The sequence below is a fragment of the Tachysurus fulvidraco genome, chromosome 8, assembly GCF_022655615.1.
Source record: "Tachysurus fulvidraco isolate hzauxx_2018 chromosome 8, HZAU_PFXX_2.0, whole genome shotgun sequence".
NCBI classification, from domain to species: domain Eukaryota; kingdom Metazoa; phylum Chordata; class Actinopteri; order Siluriformes; family Bagridae; genus Tachysurus; species Tachysurus fulvidraco.
In genome coordinates this window covers 26,195,125-26,221,969 of record NC_062525.1, presented here as the reverse complement: position 1 = coordinate 26,221,969, position 26,845 = coordinate 26,195,125, and the positions used below count along the sequence as shown (strand labels likewise).

The 26,845-nt window shown below is 40.3% G+C and overlaps 1 protein-coding gene across 1 annotated transcript; it reads right to left on the bottom strand.

Moving 5' to 3' along the window:
- Positions 1-2,469: 2,469 nt before the first annotated feature.
- On the bottom strand, positions 2,470-26,749 carry reep3b (receptor accessory protein 3b). The gene is made up of 8 exons (XM_027143670.2): positions 26,424-26,749; positions 17,003-17,075; positions 10,019-10,095; positions 9,603-9,723; positions 8,717-8,830; positions 6,861-7,014; positions 5,167-5,306; positions 2,470-4,094 (listed from the first exon to the last, which is right to left on the bottom strand). The coding sequence occupies exons 1-8, from the start codon at positions 26,453-26,455 to the stop codon at positions 4,014-4,016; spliced, it is 792 nt and encodes a 263-aa protein (XP_026999471.1). The 5' UTR covers positions 26,456-26,749; the 3' UTR covers positions 2,470-4,013.
- Between the last annotated feature and the right edge of the window lie 96 nt (positions 26,750-26,845).

Here is a 26,845-nt window from a genome sequence, read left to right as displayed (position 1 = left end):
CATATAATTCAGACAATTAAGGAAACATTTTGTGAGCAGCAGTTGAGGTGCTCTGCGTGGTAAGTGTGTGACTGACCTTTTCCTGAACCCTTTTATGAAGTGTTATTTTGGTTCCTGGAGTTTGTATGTGTTGCACATGTGTTGCTGTGTGGCCAATCATCACCCTTTTATCTGAATCAGAATGCAGCTTCATTGGCCAGGTAGGACTGCTGCAAGAGCACTTTGGTTTTCCAGTTACTGAAAATATACATTAAACTCAGTTGGTAACAAATGGTGGACAAAGAAATACAATATTCTATATAGAAGCAGTGTATAAACTGTGTTTCCCTAATATAATGTTTTCAAGCAGGATGTTGTGAATGAACACCTCAGAACTAGTGTTATATAATTATATACACACACTAGATCTTTTAACAGTGGTGTAAGTGTGGATGTGATGTCTAAGACCTTCATGTCACCAACTGACACTGCTCTAGAAAAAAAGGGTATGATTCCATAGGGGTCAATAACCTTCTGCTCCTAATAAAGCCAAAGCCTGGTCACAGTTCCACTAGACAGAGAGTTTAACATTGTGTGTTCAGAGCCTAGAACTGCATAGAACATCTAGTTCCAAGAGTTTTATATCATGTTGATACTAAGAGCTTAATGTCATGCTTACTATTCTTGGAAATGAATATTATATACTAGGCTGAATGACTAGTTGTTAACAAACTGTAATGTATGATTTGTTCTTAAGTGTCTTTGTACCAACAAAATAAGTGCTGTTGTAGCACCATAGCACCACCCTGTGGACACAAATTTGGCGACACCTAATCATCACACTCATATGTGTTTTTTTCCCCAAACTGCTGGAACCACAGAATTGTAAGATTCTAATTTTGCATTCTATTAATCTTTATATTATTCTTTTGTTCTATGTTTATGTTCTGTAAAGCTGCTTTGAGCCAGTCAAAAAATGTAAAAAGTGCTACAAATAAACTTGAATTGAATTTTGTAAAATCATTGTATGCTGTAGCACTACATACCTATTTTAGCACGACAATGTCCTTTTGCACAAAGCAAGGTCTATAATGACACAATCTGACAATTATGGCATGGAAGAACTTAAGAGTCCTGCACAAAGTCCTGAACTCAACCCCAATGAACACAGACTTTGCCCTGATACCAAACCTCACTAATGCTTTTGTGTTTGAATTTACAGCCAAGTCAAAAATCTAGAGAAAAGTCTTCCAGGAAGAATGTAGGTTATTACCAGCAAAGGGGAACTAAATCTGGAATGCACACAGGCTTGTGATTGTCAGGTGTCCACATACATTTTGGCCATACTCTCATTTGTCTCCCTTTATAATGATGCAGTGACCTGGATAAAATGTTCTGGAACCAAGTGGGCAGATATTAACAGGCACTTGCCATGTTAAAGTACGGAAAACACCGTAATGTGAAGGACAACTAACAAGCAGAAGTCAAATGATTGATCGGCGTCATCAAATGTCAGGTCTCTTCATGAGCATTGCTACAGTATATTCCCACATGGGATATGAACAAAACTTAGACACGTCTCCAAGGTAACTGACTAAAGGGTGAAACAACAAATTGTGGTTTGTGAAATTACGATTCTGTCCTCTAGTGGTTAGGGAATGAAATGGGAACATCATTGCAAGGTTATGATTTAGACTAAATTTATGCAAATAAACAAAGAATCAAAACAATAAAAGAAACACAATTTAATTTTTTAACCCCATCTGAACATAGAGGGCAGTTTGTAGTGTTCTTTAACCATGTGTGTGTTTTATACATTTGATGAGGAACTCCTGAGAAACTGCTCATTTGTGCATTTAACCCAATCAGCCAGTCATTTCGGATATACCATATAGGATCATGTAGATACAGGAAATGAGCTTCTGTTAATGTTCATCAAACATTAGATGGTGAAAATCTGATCCCACTGAATGTGACCGTAGGTTTCATGAGTATTTCAGGGGATTTTCACACAAGAGTGTATAGAATTTACACACAATGGTGTGAGCAGCAATTCTATGCATAAGGTCATAGGGAAATGGACAGAAAACTATGTTGCCTTTGTACACTTTATAGCCACGACAATGTCATAATAATAATAATAATAATAATAATAATAATAATAATAATAATAATAATAACATGCTAAACCTTGAGGTGGACGATATGGGTTCTGTTCCCATCAGCCAAGAACAGGAATCTGAAGCTACAGGATCGGTGAAACCAGTTTAATATAGGAAAAGGTTGCCTGGTCTGGGAGAATAACATTTATTTATCTACACTAAAGACAAGTTTTCTGTTCAAAATGTTAAACCTAATAAATAGGTTGTAGGTGATGTACCGATTACACGAGAAACTCCGACTTATTTCAAAAAGCTCTCTCAAGCACCTTAGGAAAGTCTCCAGGAGAAATATTCCTTAAGGAAAAAAACTTACTGTAACATGCCAAGGTACGAGTCAAGAGTTTTTATTGTTATTTCAACCACATATAGCTGCTGCAGTACAGTGATAGAAACCAGAGAAAAGACGAGATCATCCTTTAGACATTCGCAAGCCTTCCGTCAGAGAAGAGCACAAAAACTACAGACTAGTCACAGGCTGTTCACTACCAATGACATTGTCAATCCATTTTGTTTCAATTGAACATAACACACAGTACATTATTTATCTTAAAATATTACATTTTTATAGTTTCATATTTCGGTATATTCGGACCCAAAGTAACAGTGAGCCTTTATAATGTATATATAATCACACACAGGCCTGGTGCAGTGAGCTGCGATGGTCAGGAGAGAATACACACATCTCTGATTAATCCTCATCAGACAAGTGGCAGCCCATGGGGTGGGGTGTTTGGGGGGCTCTGAGGCTCTTCCTGTCAGTCTGCCTCTGTAGCTAAGAGCTGATCTGATGTCTGCATTCTGTTTAATCCCTCCATTAATTCTGATTAAATCACGAGCCTCTCTACTACACACAGGACATCTACTGCCCCACTGGGGGGAGATTACATGCTCTTAGCCTTTACAGAATGGGACACAAATTTATTCAGTTTGCACCAGGACATTAATTCAGAATGGAAAATTTAAATTCATTCAAAAAATTCATTCCTACAAACTAGGTTTAAGCTCAGTAGATTAAATCCCTTTGGTATTACAGCATGTGGTCTTTTTCCCAGTCAAGAACACTTTCTGCATTGAGATGACGTACAAAATTGTTAAATGTGCAAAAGATGTTTAATAGACTTTATAAAATTCACCAATATTGATCATAATTTCTACCTTTTCACTGATTTTACTCTCTTATGTTTTCTATTACTATTAAATGACACTTTTGGTCTGATTTTATTCAAGTGTGTTGGTATGACAATGATTTATCTAATCAGCAAACTGGAAAAATCTAAAAAGGCACAAAAGGCAGCATAAGAAACATACAAACAATACGGTAGTATAAAACCCCACCTCCAAAGGCATACACCTTTAGCTTTGAACACTTTAAAAAACACAGTAATAGAATTGTAAATACTAAAAGCCAAACTGAACTTGAAATTTCAGACTGGGGCACATCAGGGCTGCAGGAAGTCGTCCACAACGCACAAGTGGGTGCAGGATCTCATCCCACACAAGCAGAAGCCACACATCAGTAACAAAGTCAATATCAACTTATTAAACAGGTGAAATCAAGCCTGGCTCCAGGTTGGTTGGTATAAAACCTGCACCCATATGGGCCTTGGTGGATAAGACTGGACACCCCTGGGCTACATCATGAAATAATGTCTACATCAAACACAAAACACACAAGCTTGTACATTTGCCAGAACATTCTGAGAGAAAATTGTGTTTTTTGTTTGGCTAACTCTGAAGTTCAGAAATAAATAGTGTTGATGCATTAAAAACCTACTGGATTTTGGCATGAATGATGAAAGACCCACAGCCACTAAGGAGAGGAGAATATTTACACATTATGTTTCTTTAGACAAAGATCTTTAGCGTCAGTCGTCACTGGTCAGGGCTGGTATAAGTGACTGTGTTCAGTGCAGGTCTCCGTCTGCCTTTAATCTTCAGAGATCCATAACGAGGCTGTGTCACACACACACACACACACACACACACACACACACACACACACACACACACACACACACATACACACATACACACATACACACATACACACACACACAATGAGTTACAAATAGCAGTCTTTACAAATTAAATAAACAATCTAAATGGATCAATTTGACTTGTGCTTATAATTTTCACAATGTTTTGAGGTAATAAAATATTATATAAACTGAACAATAAGTTACTTTGACTCTCAAAGCTCTCAAAGCTCCTTGCAAACTCATATTTTATGATGCAACTCCTGCCTGTCAATGGTTTCAACAAAAAATGTAAAATGCTAATAATAATGCAGTTCACATACGTGTGGTGGAATGTCTGTCTGTGTAGATTTATAAGCTTTATTATCCATCATAGATTTTTTTTTCACTATATACACATAAAACCCTGCAGAATGTCCTGTAAAGATATAAATGTCCTGTAGAGATATAAATGTCCTGTAGAGATATAAATGTCCTGTAAAGATATAAATGTCCTGTAGCTCAACCACAAGTAATGTAATCTTTATCTTACATTCTGGTTACTCCAAATAGTGAACAAAGGAATGTCCAGAGATTTCTCTGAAAACAATACACTAAACGTCTTAAAAGCAACTGGTACAAAAATTCTTTCTTTGGCATTTAACGTTGACATAAAACAAAAATGATAAATACAACCATGAAAAGTTTATCTGCGGATCTCAACAGAAAGTAGTACGTTTATAATTAACAAAAAAAAGAAAAGCTTAAAACAGAAATGCAAAACAATACATTCATTTAAAAAATAATATACATTTAATTTTACTTAATCAACATCATACAAAAAAAAAAAAATTTTTTAGAAAAAACCCAAAAACAAATCAAATAATTTCCGACTTCCGAAAGGTTTCCCTCAGTGTGTGTAAACTCAGAGTAAACAGAATCCTGGGGTATTTTCTTTGGGTTTTCACACCTCAGGCTTTACCTAAGGTTAATAATGAAAAATTTGCAGGTAGTTTCATCTCTTTTTGCCTCACAATCTAGTCCAAATATTGTATTTTTAGCATACATACATCTTTGCGGAGTTTGGAGCGTGTGACTTTGGTGCTTTGAGATCGCCGGAGGCCGCGTTGAGTCACGGCTTCATCTTCAGAGAAAACAGCCTCATTCTCATCTTCGACTCTTTCCTCATCAGCATCTTCATAATAATAATCTGAAAGAGAGAGAAAGTAAGAGACAGATCGAGAGAGAGAGAGAGAAAGCAAGCAAGAAAGAAAGAACCTAGTGGCACGGAGAAGAAAGCGGTGTGTGTGTGTGTGTGTGTGTGTGTGTGTGTGTGTGTGTGTGTGTGTGAAGGAGGGCATTTAGTCAGGCCGTTACTGGTGCAGCTTTCTCCCTGAGTGCAATGAAGGCTCTGGAGCACCAGCCTGTGCCAGTGTGCCAGTGCAGCTCAGGACACTAAACACTCATCTCTCTCCATACTGCAAATCCAACAGCAAAGCCAGGAAGCAGACGGTGAACGTATGGATGCGTCTGTTTGTCTCATGTTTGACCAGTTGGGGGCAGAAGAGATACAGAAACCGCTCCGGTTCTTTGTTTGACTGCAGACCCCAACAAATGTTTTCCATTAGTGAACTAGGACAACTTCCTTTGACTAAGGCAGACACTTTGTCCATTCTGCAGAGCTATTTTTGCTTTTCTTGGGCTCAAATAATACACAACCTAGTCAGGAGGTCTGTAATTACTGTGTCTATAAGAATACATCAGACGCAGCCAAGTGATTATGAGAAACCAGCTGCTGACAACGAACAGTAAGAGATAGTGTGTCAAGATGAAATTAGATCCTTCTCTCGTAAAACCTGCATTATGTTCAGGGCTTTAATCCAATACGAGGTGGTAGCGTTCAGCACTGGATGTCCGCAGCACCTCGGGCCTCATATGACCGAGGAATGTGACTGACTGCAGTAAAGGGAGGAGGGAAAGGAAAACCAGCGCCTGGAGTAAAAAACAAAGGGAGCCACTTGCCACTTTGACGGTGTTCCCTCAGCTAACCCCATTTCTTTACCAACACTTAATGAGTGCTGACTGAATGACAGACGCTTTTGTCTTCCGTCATCTTTCTGAATGAAGGGGGAAAAAATAAATCCTACAATTAGCAGCTCGCTTCATCAGCAGTCACAACCTTGTCCGTGTCTTTCTGACGGTGGCATTTTGAAGTCACTCGCTTTATTGTGGCTCCATAGCAGACAAGATGAAAATGACCTGGATGCCGGTGGAATTTCAAATGTGACTAGCGCATTAGCATACTGAGATCGAGTGCATTAGGTATTCTGCTCGTATGATGGCTCACGTCGCCCCCAACCCCCATCACCAGCACAGATTTGCACAAAACTCAAAGCTTTCTTGCTGCGAGTGTGCTGCCTTTGCTTTCTTATCCTCTGCCGTCTGAGACAAATACAATCATTGTGTTTGCTGCAAAGGACTGGGAGCGGCTAACAACGAACCTGTGGATGTGGTCAAAATAGGCTTGGACTAGGTGAGAGCGGCGTATGATTGAGAGCGTTGTCCGTCATGCAACACAAAGGCGACGATTTAGTTAAGCAAGAATTCATATTGACCATCTACAGAAGTGACACTAATTAATCCTCGAGGCAGCAGAAAGTGGACCACCAGCATGAGGCAAAGAATACCCAGTGCTTTGAACCAGAAGAGGAGCGGCCGAGTTAATCATTAAACCCTCATTTACAGTAAGCTGAGATAACAATACCGGTTCCGTCGTGCAGGGAGGAGGCTATTGCTCTTCTGGCTGGATTGGAGCTCGTGTAGGACGAGTACTGCTCGCCTTCTCCATCATCATGTGGGATCTGGGTGAGGTCGGCCATGCTGAAACTTCTCAGCTTCTCCGTGATGGCGCCCTGGCCCTGAGGAGAACAAACATCTCATTAAATCATCACATGCTGACCTTTACTTAAGTTTGACATGCTTGCACTATGATCACAAACGCATCAGAATAAACATGCATGCGGTTCAAACGTTACGACCCAAAGTCTAAATCTGCTATAGAGATGAAGAGCCCTCGCTAGTGTAATTATGTAAGAGCACATGAAAGGTAGGAGCAGATGTAGAGTGCACTATGATGGAGAGAGGTTAGGGGTTAACAGTGAATCAGGTGTAAAACGTTCAGTTTAACTGTTTAAATGACACATAGTTCCCCATGCTGTAGACTAGACACCATTACCTCCATTGGAGAGAGCAGGAAGGCACAGTTCCTATAATAGAGTATGTCAGTAAAAGGTAAGAGAAAGAGACCAGAACCAGAGTTAGGATTCAAAAAGAAGATAAACATGGTGAGAAAAAAGGATGAAGAGAAAGAAGACATAAAAACATCACAATGCTTGAAAGACATGAAAAAGGTCCCTTTTGGAAAATTCTGCTGCTGCTTAATGGCACTTTTGCCTCTTTTCCACCGGAAAGAAGCGGGTGCTGGTTCAGAGCTAGCACTGGTGCTGGTTCAAAGTTGGTTCCACTGGAGAACCTTCTAAGAACCGGTTTGCCTTTCCACCGGGTAGAGAGCCTCACAGCGCCGAGTGTGACGTCACCGAATACGTGTCACGTGTCCCAGCGACGTTAGCGCAGCAGCGGCAAACACAAACAACAACAATGGCGGATGTTGCTTTATTGTTAATGCTCATGGTTTGTGAACCTACATTAACATCCGAACGCGGCAAATAAAACGTGTACGTGCGGCTCCGTGTAATCTGTATAAACGGAGGTTGTAATCGATAAAGTACATAACGTTATTTTATTGTTAACACAGAAAAAAGTTAGCCTTAGCATGTAGCTACCTACTATCATGTGTGCTGATAATGTATCATATCGCGGTAAAGTAAAAGTGTATTAAACATTAGTATACTTAAGGTACATTATCAAATGAGCTAACAGTAGCCCCGCCCACAGCCCCGCCCACAGCTCCTGACGCAAGCGGTTCTTAAGTCTAGACCAGCAACGTTTTGATGCTACTTAAGAACCACTTTTCCTGGTTCAGAGCCGGTGCTTTGGCGGTCGAAACAGAAAGAACTGGTTCTAAATTAGGCTCCGAACCTGCACGCGAACTGCCTCGGGGGAAAAGGGGCATTTGTCCTGTGTTTAGTAAACCAGACGTCTGCTAATAATAATTAAGACATCACCTGGTTATAGAATGACATGTTTTAAAAAGGACTATTAAAGATGTTTTCTCCTTAGCAATAGATGTCATTGTGGTTTATTTCAACCTTTTGGGGAAGCTGTACATATTTAATATCTTTTAGATTTAAATTGCAATAATGGAGACAAAATATTAAAGAAATAAATATAAGGAAAATAATTTACTGTTTAAATTTCCATACTGAGGGCAAAACTACATGCATAAGTAATACAGACAAAACCAAGAAGGAAGCACATACACCCATAGAAACACCAGATACATTTACACCAACACAACCAGTGACAAGAGCTGTGGTGCACATGAGCGCGCACACACACACACACACACACACACACACACACACACACACACACACACACACACACACACACACACACACACACACACACACACACACACTCGTGCAGTTCGTCACTTGCCTTGACAGCTGCAGAGACAGCTGCAGTAGCTGCTATACTTAGGCCCTGCTTGCCGAAGTGAAGCATTGTTTCATAGCTGCGCTCTTTAGCTTGAACAATGTAGTCATCGATTTCCTTACAGAAAAACAAAGTGAAAGTTAGAGACATATAAATAGATGCAGGACAAGACAGTAGATATAATCCAGACATTCAGCATTAAGATTAAACTCACTGAAATGTTACATAAGTGAGCAGTGACGTGGGCCACACTGTAATGATGACAGTCACAAAGGGGGACAAACACAATATTAGGCAGTTGGCTTTAATGTTAGGGCTGATGGCTGTAAATCTTAGTGTGCTGAACGTGACCGGTTTCAGAATGCCTTCGTAACATCTACAGTGGATCGTTTAGTTTAGTCATTAACTCAACATGCTTCTACAGCTATATCAAATAAAACATATGTAAACGTGATCATTCTTACTAATATGTAATGTATAGAAAAAAACCTACCAAGGACCAAGAACACACACTCACCACCACTTTCATTAATGTGTGATATCATGTGGCATCATTGTAATGCATAAAATCAGTAGAGTGTAGGATAATTCCTGACAGGGTAAATTATTCTGGGTTAAATATCAGAATCAGACAAACTTATGTTTGTGTAATTAGGGAATTTTGACTGAGAACTACATTAGTGATGTCCACACTTTATAATCACCATCTACACACTGATAAGAAGCACTCTATAAACCATAAAAAATGAAAAATATCAAAGTATAAATCAGCAGTCACAATTAGACCAAGTGACAATACTGGTATAGAATTTAATATTAAATGCCAACACTAATATAAAAGATAGAAGCCAAGTGGGTGTAATTAAGGTGAATTAAAAAGCACAATTACCCTTTCTCTCGAAGTTAGTAAAGGATGTAGGATCTTTCTGTAGATTAAACTGGCTCCTCTGGTGTAGGGAGACACGAGCCAGATCACACAGGCAATCTTGATTTCATAATAGAGGGGAAACCTTCACACACAGCCATACAGAGACACAAATTGCATCCTATTAATCAGACGAAATAATTACACACATTAAAGCGTGTATTCCAACAGACTGGTTTCTGTGATCCCACATTAAAAAAGCAACTTAATTTCATTAAAGCCAGATTGTCTTCCTGCATTCCCTGAGCTGGGACGATAACAACCGGTCCCTAAAACCAAAAGATGTGTGTGTTTGGTTTGAAACCAATCACGTGTAATCAGGCAAATGAAGCGAAGGAGTCAGGAGAGATTAATAGATGTGATTAGTGTGTCAGTCTCACCAGGCTACGGTGAGGTCTGCAATGGTTTCTGCTACCGTGTAAAGTGCAAACACGATCCAGTACATCATCCAGCGGACCTGTGTCGGAGAGGAACAGACAGGAAAAGGGATTAGATTACAGAATGTACATATCCATGTGGAAAATACTAACTATTTGTAAAAGGCATTTCGGACACTGCTGTTGTAGTTTACTTCCTTATGTAATGGTGCTTTAGGTAAGATTAGTGCCAGACAAAGAGTAGGTTCTTAGCAGTTAGGTGGATTTAACAGTGAATAATTTCCACTTAAGTTCTCAGATCTCCAGCCCCAGGAGCTACAACAGTGTGTAGAGTGTCCATACATTTCCTTGGCAGTGAAACAAACACACAAACAAGCATTTTGAACAAAGACGTGTGGTGCAAACGGGTGGTGTTCAGTGACTTTATGCACTTTGTCCAAGGTCAAGACTTAACCCAAGAAGCCTTTATTTTTCTCTCACACACACACTCTCTCACACACACACTCTCACACACACACACTCTCACAGACACACACACACACTCTCACAGACACACACACACACACACTCACAGACACACACACACACTCTCACAGACACACACACACACTCTCACAGACACACACACACACTCTCACAGACACACACACACACTCTCACACACACACACACTCACAGACACACACACACACACTCACAGACACACACACACACACACTCACAGACACACACACACACTCTCACAGACACACACACACACTCTCACAGACACACACACACACTCTCACAGACACACACACACACTCTCACAGACACACACACACACACTCTCACAGACACACTCTCACACACACACACACACACAGTCTCTCACACACACACACTCTCTCACACACACACACACTCTCTCACACACACACTCTCTCACACACACACTCTCTCACACACACACACACACACAGTACATCTATGAAGATGAAGTTGTTAGAGATATGAACCCTACACAGAACTGCAGCCATCACAACAGACGTGTCCACGTTTTAGAATATTAATAACCTGTTTTGCTTATAAGCTCCTTTACATTCAGTGTGGGCAAACGCCTAATTACACAGAGTGGCTTCCTAACACAAATTCAATCACACGTCTCTTCCTGGCACGAGATGGAACACAGTCAAGTGTAACAGAAAATCATTATGGCCGTGACTTTAATTTCCAGCCCTGTTCTTGTGCTTTCATTTATTTTCTCTCCGTCCTTGTCCTTCCCCCTGTGTGTCGCTCTCACTCTCTCTCTCCATGTGACTGGGGCTGTTTTGTATGCCCTGCCGTGCCTACCTTGTCTCGGCTCGGAGCAGCGACAGGCTTTCACAGAGCTCCTTAGCATTTCAATTTCAAAAGGTAGCACAGACGATCATGTGATCCCCAGCCTTGGGCTGAGCCTGAAGTATTGGGTGATATTTTCAGCTTGGCTGAACAAAGTAAAATGAATCTATGCACAGACCGTGTTCACTGGCCTGACAGGAGGCATCACATTTAATTGCTGACCTCCTTGTGAACCTGCTCTGGGTCTGAGAATGATCGATGGATTGCAACAGCCTGAGGGATTCGCTGTTGTGTGGTGGAGACAAACCATCAATTGAAATCAGCTTGCCATCAGGTACGTTTCTGCGTTTCACTGCAAACAGCAATAAAAAAAAGACCCCAATTACGTCAAGCGGCGCTGTTCTCTCCTTATAATCCTCTGGACAGAAATGACCTGGTTTTTATTACAGAGGTATGTAGGATGTAAGCAGAGGCAAATAGTTCCATCTTACAGGAGGAGAAACGCAAGAAAACATTGTTCAAAAGCTGCAACTGTGGGCCGCCGTCCAACTCCAGCATTCCTTTCCTGTCCCCGCGCCTGAGGACTCGTGCTGATGCTCCTCTAAAGATCTGGCATAGAACCCACCTGGTTCTGCAGCTAGCCTGTGGGTACAAACACTACATTCTGTTGAACCCGTGTATGAGTCATGAAACATGCTTTACTATTGACACAAGTTAAATACGAAAGGCCTGTGCTTAACTTGGTGCTTAAGTGGGGAAAAATCTGGAAACTACTGTTAAAAAAGAGCTGAGCATAAAGCATAATTTGTCTGGGCTATTTTAGAAATGATCTGAAGACAGTCCCTGAATTACTGGTCTGCCGTTCAGTCTGCTCTCAAAGACGAGTGTGACCACAGTCAGGATGTGTTTGGGGAGTTAAAAAACTGCTTTTGTGGTAGAATGCTCTTTATTCGGTTTTCCAGTCCCACTTAAATTCGGCCTACGTTTACTGAAATGTACTTTCCATTTGAAAACTTTTGGGAATGGCATAAACATCTGTAACCTTAACATGTGCTTTTCCTCCCTCTGTTAATTTGCCACTGTTGCAGGCAGCTCAAATCTGACTGTATTTTTCCTGGGGTGATGGAGGGGTAAGTATCTGACTTGAGCAGGAGTTTGTTTTTTTGTTTGTTGTTCTCTTAGCGGTGAACAGCAGCAGTGTAAAGGCACCAATGCATGTGGTTATAAATCATAGAGGCAAATTGGATTTCTCACCAGAGAGTGTAGCTCTCACTGTACGCGTAGGTGTAGCTCTCACTGTACGCGTAGGTGTAGCTTTCACTGCTCTCACTCTACATGTAGGTGTAGCTCTCACTGTACCCGTAGGTGTAGCTTTCACTGCTCTCACTCTACATGTAGGTGTAGCTCTCACTGTACGCGTAGGTGTAGCTCTCACTGTACGCGTAGGTGTAGCTCTCACTGTACGCGTAGGTGTAGCTCTCACTGTACGCGCAGGTGTAGCTCTCACTGTACGCGCAGGTGTAGCTCTCGCTGTACGCGTAGGTGTAGCTTTCACTGCTCTCACTCTACATGTAGGTGTAGCTCTCACTCTACATGTAGGTGTAGCTCTCACTCTACATGTAGGTGTAGCTCTCACTGTACACGTAGGTGTAGCTTTCACTGCTCTCACTCTACATGTAGGTGTAGCTCTCACTGTACGCGTAGGTGTAGCTCTCACTGTACGCGTAGGTGTAGCTCTCACTGTACGCGTAGGTGTAGCTCTCACTGTACGCGTAGGTGTAGCTCTCACTGTACGCGTAGGTGTAGCTCTCACTGTACGCGTAGGTGTAGCTCTCACTGTGAGACGCGACACACGTCACACTCTACTTTTAGTTGGCAGGATCCGAGCTGAACACTTGACATCAGCATCTCATTGTTTTTATATTTATGGCCTTTACTCTGAGAACCGATACACAAACAAATGCGACAACATTCCATTGTCTTTGTGTTGTGGTTCTAATCTGCAATTCTCAGTCCACATTAAAGTAAAACTGAACACTGTTTGGTTCCTTTCACCGTTACGTGTATATTAACACCTGTATATTAACACCTGTATATTGTTACGTGTATATTAACACCTGTATATTAACACCTGTATATTAACACCTGTATATTGTTACGAGCAGTAACCAAAACAGAAATACACAAAAAGAGAATCACTATGAACATCTACTTTAAAGTGAGACTGCGCTTTGCTCACAACAATCTTACACAATGTTTTTATGGCATCCCAGAAAAACCTTGTGGGTGGAAAGAAACATTTTTAAACATGGACTGTGTTTGGTTATAATTAAGCTCACATGCAGCTCACATGCAGCTCACATGCTGCAGGATTAGAGATGCTTCGTTCAGCATTAAAGCCCAGGCTTCTCTCTCTATCATGCATTAATGCAACAACACACAATTTCAGCCTGTTTAAAGACACCTTTGAACACCAAACATGAACAAACACACATTGTTTAGAAGAGAAAGTGTTATAATGTTGACTAATGTTTCTCAAACTGAGCATTAACATATAAAGTGTAAAGTAACCCTGTGGGCATCTGGTAAGCTGTAAAGGATTATAAACATGTACTATGTTGTTTCTTTGGTTTATTGTGGCATAATCTATCTATCTATCTATCTATCTATCTATCTATATCTATATATATCTATCTATCTATCTATCTATCTATCTATATCTATATATATATATATATATATATATATATATATATCAAATTAATGTTGATTTTTTTATTATATCAATCTTTATATTAACTTTTTATTTTATGTTTGTTCTGTAAAGCTTTGAGACGACGTCAAGTATTAAAAGTGCTATAGAAATAAATTTGATTTGAATAATCGCTTAAAATCCACATTCAATATTCAATATTATTATTATTATTATTATTATGCCCTCTTTTCTAGTTGTAAAACCTGACAACAGTTCATTTGGACTTCCCTCATGGGGATTAATAAAGGTACAGACCAACGCAGAGAGAGACAATAACCCGAACCCTTTTCTGTCTCTGTAACCAATCTGTTGTGGAGAATTTCAGCAATCATCACGAAAAGTAAACTGTACCAATAAAATAGAGAGAATTTATGTATTTAATACATTGTGCTTAAAATATACAATAGATTTTTTTGTTCACTGTTTATAAGTAAAAAATAAAAAAGAAGAAAAATAATGTTTTATTCATAATATGTTGTTAAAAATGATTCTGGAGAATCAAAGTGAATAATTTTTCCAAAAAAAAATATACTTTTTTTCAAGTCGATAAAAATGAATATTACACAAGAACAAAGTGTCACGATGAAAGGAACAAATGGTGTAATACAAATGACAACTCCAGACCAGCTACCAGACAAACCAATGAATTTGCATGAATCTAATGTACAGTTAATAATTAGTGACAATTCCTTTATACTTCATGTTCTTTCCTTCATAGATTGCAAAAAAAAAATAAAAAAGTTGGCTTAAAAAAAAAATAAAATTCACTGCCAGTGTTTACTGTAGCCTAAAAATACACACTGGTCTAATTCACTGCAGGACAAAAAGGTAACTGCTGTGATACGATTGTGTGGATCTGATCATAACTGTGCTTTACACAGCCAAGGAGTTTATAACCTGTAATCAGTCGTGTGATGGAAAAGTCATTCATGTTCATAGGAAAACGTCTTGTGTTCTGTGGCTGTACGGATCCTACTGTCATCTAAAGAAGGATCATTAACACTTTTATACCACACTGTGTTCCAATTCTCCCTTACGACAGTTCCGATAAGAACAAAAAATGCATGACTACATCCATGTGGTAGTTATTACACACTTCCCTGTGGATTATTTTACTATTCTTCATCCATCATGCATTAATCCTGACTTACCAACACTCAGCATCAGTCATTACAACATTCTATATTCACAGCTCAACGTGAGCTCTGAGCTTTTAGATGATGAGAGTAATAGTCACGACAAACAGTGTATCCATGGTAACCCTAACCCTATATAGAGTGTAATCACACACATAAGTACAAGTTGTTCAGTTCTTATTTATTACAGCTACATTGTTTTTGGCTCACACACTGAACATTTTCTGGATTAAGGAGAAAAAAAAGATGAACCTGAACAGATTTGGATTAAACTACCTGTAAAAAAAACAACACCATATGGCCTCTATTTATAATGTGTACACACACACACACACACACACACACACACACACACACACACACACACACACACACACACACACACACACACACACACACACACGTACTGTATAGCCTAAAGTTCAGTTTGCTTTGTGTGTTATTTATTATATGGACTAAATATTAACATAACATGGCTGACTGCTATAATTAATGCACAAGTTTATAGGTGTGTTTATTTCTTGTTGTGTTTCATTAATAAAAGCTTATTTAGCTCAGTACACTAACAGGACATTGCACTATGTCTATCATGTTAAACCACAGTGTGATTTACAACTTATCATAAAGTGTGATCAGGTTACTACATAAGATGAAAAGCACATGATTAGATGTCATTTTGTGTAGAATCACACGGTCGACTCCTGATCTGCAGCCGCAGTCGTGCTCTAACGGTGGGACAGAAAAACTGGCTCTATTTACATAGGTTTGGCATAAAGACCAATTCTACTAGTTTGATATTGAGGTTGGACCCATATATGGGTACAATGTGGTGTTCTGACACACACTCACTCACACACACTCACACACACACACACACTCTCACACGCTCAGAAAAGCAAAACATTCTCATAAAAAATAAGAGTCCTTCAACACAATTCAGCTTGTTGTCAGTGTGGGAGTCGAAGCATTGTTTTCTGAAAGCAGTGCCGAGTCTGACGTGATGGGGTTTAGAGTTCCTGTTCAACACCTGTTCAGTTTGCTGCCAGTAAGCACACTGAAGACGCCTGACGCAAATCATCAGCACGGCGCGTCAATGTCAATCTGATCTGGGCCGCAGGCTGCCGTCCTCACACACCCTCACACACCCTCACACATGCGTGGGCTTGCATAAAGACACTGCCAGCCAGTAGAACATACCTTTCACAAACACTGGTACAAAACAAGCTTCCACTACAGGGCAGAAGTCACCGTAGGAACGCTGTCACCCCAACTGCATGGCCGAAGGTTTGGGGTTACAATCATATGTGCTTGTTGAACATCTTTCTCTACCTTTAAAGACAGGGATCAGTACAGGACACTCCAGTTCTTCCACTAGAACTTGTTTATCCATATCTTCATAGAACTTGTTTTGTGCACAGGGACATTGTCATGCTCTGACAGCTACGTACCCCTTAGTTACAAGAAGGGAAACTGTAAAGCTTGGAAAAGACCCACATATGGAAGTGATGGTCAGGTGTCCACAAACTTTTGGCCATAGAGTTGAACTGCACAGAATTTCTTTTTCTCTGGACGTGTGTATTGTTTGTGGAGAAGAGAATACAGCAGTCACGCTCCAACATGCTGTGTACTGTGAGCATAATACACTCTCTGCCTTACAGCATTTTTGTTTTGGGGTTCATTTAATTATGTGTAGTGTGAAAACAAACCAAAAGAAACAGCAGCGCTCTGATTCTGACTCAACAGGGCAGACCGACGTGTGTTCACGTATTTACTTACATATTCTTTGACATTTTTGGTTTTCACTGCTTTATAAGAGTAGTACGCTGGATACAAGGTTCCAAACAGCAGGCTGTGAAGAAAAACAGACAGAAAGAGATATTAGTTTCTACACATGACGAATGACCTGTCAGGAATACAAATAATGCTTATGTTTATAATAAGTGATCCTTCTAGCCAGCCGCTCGGTGTGTCCTGAGCTGTCGAGAGCCACCCAGTGAATTTCCTCCCACTGACTTTATTCACAAGATAAACAATGCATTCCTTTCACCTCTCAGCTGAAAGCAGTTCTACATCCCAGGAGATGAGGAATGAGCTTAAGAGAACAGGACAAATAATCATATAAGAAATACATAACATGTAGCCTAAGCTCCATCTAACGTGGCTCAGCCTAGTGCGGTACATTTACATTGATGCATTTGGCAGACGCCCTTATATCCAGAGCCACTTACATTATCTCATTTTTGTACAACTGAGCAATTGAGGGTTAAGGGCCTTTGCTCAGGGGCCCAACAGTGGCAGCTTGATGGACATCGAACTCACAACCTTCCGATTGGTAGCCCAACACCTTAACCACTAGGCTACCACATGCCCCCACCGAGTATGAGGGGCTCAGAGCCAGAATTTCATCTGGAGGCTGAAGCTTTTAATTTACTGCATTACACTTAACCAAGATTGTGGCCGAGTCTGTGGAACAATGTGAGGTGTAACCTGCCAGAGAAAACTGCCCCTCTGCACCACACCGTATCTCTTAAAGCTCCCTGGCACCATTTAACAGTTATCACATGGTTGGAATACAGTTTCACTGATGCACCCACAACAATTATTTCTTCTGCAGTGGGATATGAGGACGGCCGAAGCAGGAGTTATTAATGTCCATTATTACTGTTAGGCCGACAGACATTTCTGTACATATTACAACGTGCTGCGTAAACATATTCTGGTAAAAACTGGAAAACATGAATGACAGAACCGCAGGAACACCAACTCCACTCACATCTGCTTTTCAATGCTAGTATCTATACTTTATTTCTATATTTAACATCAGAACTGTGTGGAGGCTCATTAGCTCTTATTTAACAATAATCACCTCGCCTGAATTTGGCAGCTGTAAAATCTGTCCGTTGTTCATAAACACTGGACTGAAACATGGTGAGTAAACACGGGGTGAGTTAATAACAAGCTGTGGAACATGATGAAAGATCTGAGGCCGAGTGCTGATCGTTGAAGCACCGACAGATGAAATGATGAATATATCGTGCTTGTTAACACCAGCAAAATGTAAGGCATGAATACCTGCTCATGTTTTTGGATGAAATGGTTGTGTGTTGAGCTAGAAAGTGCTGGTGATAAAACAGCTGGATGGGATATGAGGAACCGTGATAAGGCGTTATGAAATAGATGTTTTCCAATCTGCCTGTAAGACCTCTTGGCACTTGCTTGAGCAAATGTACCGAGCTCAGATGCGTATAAGGGGAAAAAAGCTTCCCCATCATCTGTTTCATGGCCCACATCCACAGATCCACCTTGGCAGAGGTTTATTTTGCTGTTGCTATAGAAACAGCAGAGCCACAGGGTTCCAACAATGGTGTTTGGTTTCCAGTGTGTTCGTTCACACACCACTACACACACTTTCAACCTGCAACACTGCAGTTTTAAGGATAATGCAAGTTTTACTTCCTGTAATATGGTTCTGGGGTTAATAAGGGTTTTTTTTCACCCTTATGACCATCACACCTATCAGCTTTCTATTCAGTATTTATTGCACCTTCATGGCGTCTGAACAAAGGGAGGTTTTTTCTTTGCCGCCCAAAGATTTTCCGACATCGTGCACTTATGTATGAGGACATGATCAGACTTTTAATATCAAACCTTCCACTGGGAACAAGACGTATGCTCTTCTCTCTTTACACGCTCGTATGTAACATGCTACGTTATGTATTTCTCACATGATGAAGTGTGTACATATAAACAGCATTCAAAGGCCATGTTACCATAGCAACAAGATTCTTTACAGTTCTTTCACACGTAACAAGTACACGATGCGAGGCGTCTAGACTCCCCTCGTCCCCCCAAGGACCACAGTACCAATAAATAATTTACTCCACTGGCAATTCTTTAGCTCATGATGCTGCGTCATAAAGCAGCTCTGCAAGCTAACTGCCCTATTTTAAATACGTGAGCTCATAGAATTGTTAAATGTGGCTCTGACCGCCAAAAGAGAGACAGTAGGTTCATCCCTGGTGCTTGGTGACAATGACGAGATCTGACCTCGAGTTCTTAATCACAGGTGAAAAACTTTTCTGTTCCACCACAGCAATGGTCAATCTCACCAACACACGACTCCTCTACCAAAAATAACCAGTTTTATTATTTACACGAAGAATTAAAGGTGATTAAACATAGCTTGTGTCACAAAAACAACACCTTACATTACATTCATTCTATACTCCAGCAGTCATCGTGGGCGGAGGAGGCCAAAAAACCCCAACTGCCACAGAACCTTCATAATGCCACAGCTAAAGGGCAACTTCAACCCAGTGTTTAATGACGTTGTGCTGAGTGATTCACTGCAACGTCGTTCTGCTAGGTGTTTCTACTGACTCACACTGTTGTGTTTACAATTGAAACCATGGGATAGAACAAGTATCTGTTCATATAATGATAGGAGTAGAGGAAAAAAAAAAGCCTCTCACTATGTAAATGGAGAAAAACCTGTTTGTTGGACACTTAAACAAGCCATCAATGTTTGTCATCCATCATTGAGTCAAAGTTCCATTCTGGACAAAGACAAAAGATTTGACAGAAGTGGGAGTGATGGTGTGATCATCAACGTTGAGAAATCCCTGACACTTGTCCTACTGTACCATCTAATGATATCTGATTGACGATGATGGGGAGGACGGGAGGAGGTGTGGCCAAACATACATGATGTTTACATATAACGTCATTACAGAGCAAAAATACAACAACAACAAAAAAGAAGACATTCATGACTTTATCAGTTTGGTGATAACAGACAGGTCAAACTAAGATACGTCAGAGAAAGATTTTGGACTCTGAGAATCCTGAGACATCTACAGATCTACCAGCTCCAGTTAGACTCTAATACTAAATGCCAACTCCATGTGGTGTCACTACAACATTTATCAGACTGTATATATATAATCACACCCCCAGTGTCACCCAGATGAGGATGAGGTTCCCCTTTGAGTCTGGTTCCTCTCAAGGTTCCTTCCTCTTCCATCTAAGGGAGTTTTTCCTCCCCACCTGAGTCACCTCAGTCATTGGGGATAAATACATACACATTTATTTATATATATATATATATAATATTAATCTTGTATTTTGTATTAAATTAATCTTTATATAATTCTTTATAATAACCCTTTGTTCTATGTTTATGTTCTAAAATTGGTGTAAAAAGAGCCATAAAGTGTCTGCTGTCAGACTGCAGGTTATTAAACATGATACCAGACACAAAACAGGAGAAAACCAAACGAGACGCAACAGATTCACTTTTTGTACATTTTTGTGACGCTGCAGACGGCGTGTTTTCCGACAGACGCTTTAACACACACCAGAAGCTGGAATATATCTGTGATTCCTGGTTCTATTGTCCCAAGCTATTACAACCTGAATTGTGGACAACCTTCAACATATCAGTGGAAAACAAAGTATCTGCAGCAATAAGTGGTGTGGAGAGTCAATCAGATTACAGGCTTCTGTAGCTTGTTACCAGAAATCTGTATGTAAAAAAGTCCGATTCTTCGTGGGCTGTAGGTGAGCGCCTGAGACGGATAACAGTCTGACGGTCAGTACGTTTGCACTATTTACTAATTCAGTGCAAGTTAGAAACATGGTGACAATAACATTCATTATGAATATGTACCAGAATAATTTGTTTAATTTACTGAGGTTTTACTGACAGCATCTTTAATCCTATATTATAAAACATCTAGGTTATTACTTATATTAAAGACCAACACGTGTATGTATACAAACACACACTTGGCTATACACACAGCTCTTAACAACTGTATCATGAGGTTAATAAGTCACAATATCATGTCTTCTAAAGGTAGAAGAAAGCACATCAGGATCATTGCTTTGCCTAGAAGAAAGTGGCATCAGGTGAGCTCTAAAAAGCGGTGTGGATTATGGCTTGTCCCGTCACTGCTGTAAACAGGATTACAAAAGGAGCAAGTGAGTAATGAGAGGATACGAGCCCATACTTGTGAGAGAGGGGAAAATGAACACCGCCCAAACAAGAGGATTCTAATCTGAGGAAGAATTCCACAACAGAATGAAGTGTGTCGAAAGAAAAGCTGGTAGCTGTTGTGCTGTGTGTGTAAAAAGGTGCTTTTATTTTGTTGCCATGAGTTGTGGTTCTACTTCAACTTGTAAATCAATACAAAGGTTTTATCACCTTCATCATATAATGAAATATTTCTATGCTGATGTGGGAGTGGTCTCTTGTAGGAGAACTCCACCTACTTCCACTGGGAACGATTCTGGAAGAATGATTTCATCTGAATAAAAATGATGTAAATCATATGCCTTGGCCACCAGACCTCAACCCAATGACCATCTCTCAACCATCATCATCATCATCATCATCATCACACCTTTTAGAACAGTGTTCAACGTTGTAGTTCTAGTCATCCATCATGACCCATCTTATCATCCTCAATTCATTTCCCTTTAATTTCTCACATGTCTATAACTCGACAATGAAGTTATGCAATATGCTGAAAGCAGTGCAGCAAAAAAAAGCACTGCAAACATGCTGATGAATAAAATCACAAATGCTGGAAAATGTCATGACTTTTTTGCTTCGAGATTGTTAGCATGATTTCAGCAACATCATGGCCACGGACCAAGTCTAGACATCTCCCTGCTAATGGAATACTTTAGCAGTGTTCTGTGTGTAATGGCTTAAAGTGATTTGAGAGACTCACAAAACTGCACTTAAACTTCAATTAAAAAAAGAAATAAAATACTGGAAAAGTTTTCCAATAGAAAGTAACAGAGACATGCAGCCATTTACTATGGAGTAACATCTAATCTGAGCCTTCTGACCATTCTAAACGTATTTGGTACGTCGTCTCTATGGGACAAATTTGGCTTGAATGATTCCTCAGACCAATCCTTCGGTGCTTGAGCACGTTTTCAGTCCCTCATTCTTCCCTTGTGATCAGTTTTCATTTTAATGTTTAGCTAAAAAAATTAGAACCATTAATCTTTTTATTCTGTAATATATATGACCTCTCATTAAATATACCAGTTAATATAGACACAATACTCGGTCAAATCTATAATATTGATCTGTTTTAAAAACCCATCATTAGAGTTATAACTAATGTTAGCATGTTGCTATGCTACTCTCGATTCTCTGCTGGCTAACTTGTTGCTAAGCTACTCACTATTGTCTGTCTGCCGCACTCACTATTGTCTGTCTGCCGCACTCACTATTGTCTGTCTGCCGCACTCACTATTGTCTGTCTGCCGCACTCACTATTGTCTGTCTGCCGCACTCACTATTGTCTGTCTGCCGCACTCACTATTGTCTGTCTGCCGCACTCACTATTGTCTGTCTGCTGTACTAATTTTCAGTCCAAAACATTACAAGAATGTTTTACTGTCTTTTACTTCAGTACTGCCTTTGTTTCTATCCTGCAAAGGCTAATGCTGTTCAAGCCAGAAGGCTATTACTAACACACCCCTCATAAGGAGAAGAATTATACAGGAATGGAATAGAAATGGCTCAGATACAGCGGTATTGGATGCTTAGCCACACAGTACAAGTGATTAGGTTGTAAAGTGCAGCCAGACGCACAGAGAACTCAGTGTATTTGTGTCTGAAGCCTTTGTGGACATTAAGGCTTTAACCTACATAATTAAACAGGAACCGGTGCTGTGTTAGAGATAAAGAAAGTTCCAGGTAAATAAATGTGTAGCACATCATCGGTCATTTCCACCGAGACAGACAAGCTTCTCCTCCCAGTCGTGGCTCAGGAGAAAACAGATCTTTGCTGAGCGAGTTCTTGAAACAATGTCTACGAAGCAGAATCTCATGTATGCAGCTGAAAAAATACTGCTGTTAGACCTAGACTTTGTGTTTTAGGTCAAATCTGAGTTTCCTGCTAAGAATCACCGACACGCTCCACCCACTCGACCTGAGCCAGATGGAGGTTTGTAATGAACTAAAGCTACAGCGGCAAAGTGCCTCGAACTCGACATCTGGTTCAGCTCACAAACCTGGACCTGTTTTTATTTCCCCCTAAACAGGCGAAAGAGTAACAAAGCAAGCGCAGAATGCTCTGCTTTATGAGTCGACATAACACACGACTCGAGCGTGATGAAAATTCTAGCCTGGGTCTTAATTGACACGGCATTAATATTATGCAGGTCCTGCATGCTAAGTATTTTAACCGAGTGGATGTCCTTAATAAAACTCTTATTATGCAGCAGCTGTGTGTGAGGAGAGGCTGGAGTTTTCATTAGCACAGCACAAACTAAATCAAACCTCCAGTCACATTAACAGGATTTACTCATCAGAAATCTTTTCGGAAAACCGAATATGGAATCATCGAGGAAATGAACCGCGCTCCTCGTAGTCAGCTACAGGTCTAAGATGCAGACCTCAATACAAACAAAGCCATTCCTTAATATCAAGAATGTCCTGAAGTGACTTAGTGAGCCGACATCAACCCAACAAGTTATTCACAAGAAACAGACTGGACTCAACAAACATTGCACCATGGGACTTAAAAAGAAGATAAAAAATAATACGGACAGCAGCAGAGTGGAGTTTGGGAGGACGAGCAGGGCTGTGAGATATAGAGTCATCTGAGGCAGTTGGAGGCACTGATTCAGAAAGGAAAGAATGTGATCGGTCCTGTTCTGGTTGAGACTGCTGCTAATGATCAGGAGTTGCGTTGTTTGTTAATCCCGACGTAAAAAGAAATGACTTTAGGTCTAACTTTAACCCAGTCTCGCTTTCACATGACACTGTGGAGACTGTAGACATGCCAACATGAGACGTGTTACAAGCTCAAGAATTTTAGACACATTACATTAAAACTTTAATAATAACTAAAAGATAATATCTTTAAAATCTTTTATATAGGACTTAATATAGAAGGACACCCCTCAAGTATTAGTGCCTTAAGAGCCATAAGCACCAAGTGCTCGGGCCCCTAAAAAAGACTCCAAACAAAAACAATCAGGTTCCAAAATGTAATGCTGCCTCCCAATTCCCCTACATACAGTAAACTATAGACTAAATGTACATGCTCTTTTCAGGAAGAAAAAGTACATGTATTTGAGCGTGTCACTCTAAACAAACTCCACACTGTACCTATGCTTTTGACTTTATCATTTAATTTGTCAATCCTTTTATTTTTATACATTTCCTTTACACTGAAGACGCATCACTGGCATTGTGCTACACTCTACACACCCCCTCCCTCATGCAAAGAGCTGTGAATAATGTGAGCTGAAAATGTCCACACTTCAGGAGACAGTAGACCTTCAGGGAACCTCTGGGGCACTCGTTTCACCATACTATAAACTAGGACACACTCATTCTGATCTCTGAAACTATTCAAGACACACAATTGGGAGTGAATGTATACGTTTGACCCTCTAACAGTATAATGAGAAGGACAGAGAGGGAAAAAACAGAGACGTGGAAGGAGAAGAAGATAAAGGAGCACAAAGAAGAGAAATAGAAAAGAGAAATAGAAGAAAAAAAAGAATGACAAAAATTATAAACCAAACATGATGGTTCCACATGTGCTCACAACAACAACAACAACAACAACAATAAAGATCATTTATAAGCCCAGCTGAATGTGTTTCCTGGTCCAATTTCCTTCACATTATATAAAGTGTACGATGTTCACATCCCACAGCACTAAATCAACAGCCATTTGGGGTTTAACAAACTCTCACATCTCTTTATACAGGATAAACAAAAAGTTACCTTATCAAGCACATTAAATGAGCGCTCAACCCTGGAAAGACCGAACGATTAACACCCGTTAACATTCTTGTGGTCTTTTCGGTTCAACACATCCTATGTTAGAGCTTTATTACAGTGAAAGTTGAGTACAAATGTACAGATTTATAAACATGGGCTTGGCTCAGTTTCTCTCCTGATTTTACTTAGTGTTATATGTTATGATGTTATATTTATATCAGACAGAGACTCCCCTTGGGCATGACAACTGGTTTAGTGTGTCTTTACTGTCAAACACACACACACACACACACACACACACACACACACACACACACAATAATAATAATAATAAACAGTAATAATAATTATTAATGAGTATTAATAAGTAATAATCTGTCCTGACTCACAGGGAGGACCTACACTAGTCAGTGTCTTGTGAAAACTTGGCCGTGTTTAGAGTTAATCCTGAACCCTAACCCAGCAGTGTTTAGTTCATCCTGAACACTAACCCTAACCCAGCAGTGTTTAGTTCATCCTGAACACTAACCCAGCAGTGTTTAGTTCATCCTGAACACTAACCCTAACCCAGCAGTGTTTAGTTCATCCTGAACACTAACCCTAACCCAGCAGTGTTTAGTTCATCCTGAACACTAACCCTAACCCAGCAGTGTTTAGTTCATCCTGAACACTAACCCAGCAGTGTTTAGTTCATCCTGAACCCTAGCCCAGCAGTGTTTAGTTCATCCTGAACCCTAACCCAGCAGTGTTTAGTTCATCCTGAACCCTAACCCAGCAGTGTTTAGTTCATCCTGAACCCTAACCCAGCAGTGTTTAGTTCATCCTGAACCCTAACCCAGCAGTGTTTAGTTCATCCTGAACCCTAACCCAGCAGTGTTTAGTTCATCCTGAACCCTAACCCAGCAGTGTTTAGTTCATCCTGAACCCTAACCCAGCAGTGTTTAGTTCATCCTGAACCCTAACCCAGCAGTGTTTAGTTCATCCTGAACCCTAACCCAGCAGTGTTTAGTTCATCCTGAACACTAACCCAGCAGTGTTTAGTTCATCCTGAACACTACCCCTAACCCAGCAGTGTTGACTATAATAACCATGTAATAACAATGTCCCACAGAGACCAGAGACAGCCATAAGGAGCAGTTAGCTAGCCACACAAGCTAACACACGACTAGCTGTTCTATTCTTCAGTAGCCTCTAAGCTAACAGTATAAACAGAACAAAATAACAGAACAAAATAAACAAAGTCCGGAGTTTTACTTTATACTAATATCCCTGTGACAGAACACCGAGTTTACATTGGGGTTAATAACAGAACAGACAGAAGTTTATAAACGGTTCAGCCACGTTAGCTGGTTATGTGGTACGACCAGCTCCATACTGAGGGCGAAGATACGGCGGTGTCTGAGGGTTTAAATGAGGAAAAGGTTCCAAACTTACACGACGGCCCTCGAGATGATCCACGACACCATGTTCCGTCAGCAGGGCATGAAAAGGCCAGGATCCTTAGGTGTTAGCTGTTAGCTCTATGCTAGCACCTACCGCGAATTAAAGCTCTACAACTAGCTCAGCAAATAATGTTCAACTCGTGTGATACATTATATTTTATAAACCACCGCCATTTAAAAAAAAACACGTAAGTGACTATAAATAACACGGTTTGTTTACGGCTCCTCGAGCGCTTTCTCCAGAGACACTGATCGGGGCGGAACAGCTCGCGCAGCAAGGTGCGCGTTCACGCCAGCTAGCCGCGTCCCCGACGTTACGCGATTGGTCGGTATATTGTGTTTAAATATCGCATAGCGATTGGTCGGTATATTGTGTTTACGCACATATCGTATAGCGATTGGTCGGTATATTGT

Coding starts and splice junctions, on each gene's coding strand:
- reep3b (XM_027143670.2), bottom strand. CDS start 26,455: ATGGTGTCGTGGATCATCTCGAGGGCCGTCGT. Junction 17,076..26,423: donor ATCATCTCGAGGGCCGTCGT/GTAAGTTTGGAA, acceptor TTTTCTTCACAG/CCTGCTGTTTGGAACCTTGT. Junction 9,724..10,018: donor GCAGACCTCACCGTAGCCTG/GTGAGACTGACA, acceptor CTGTGTGTGAAG/GTTTCCCCTCTATTATGAAA.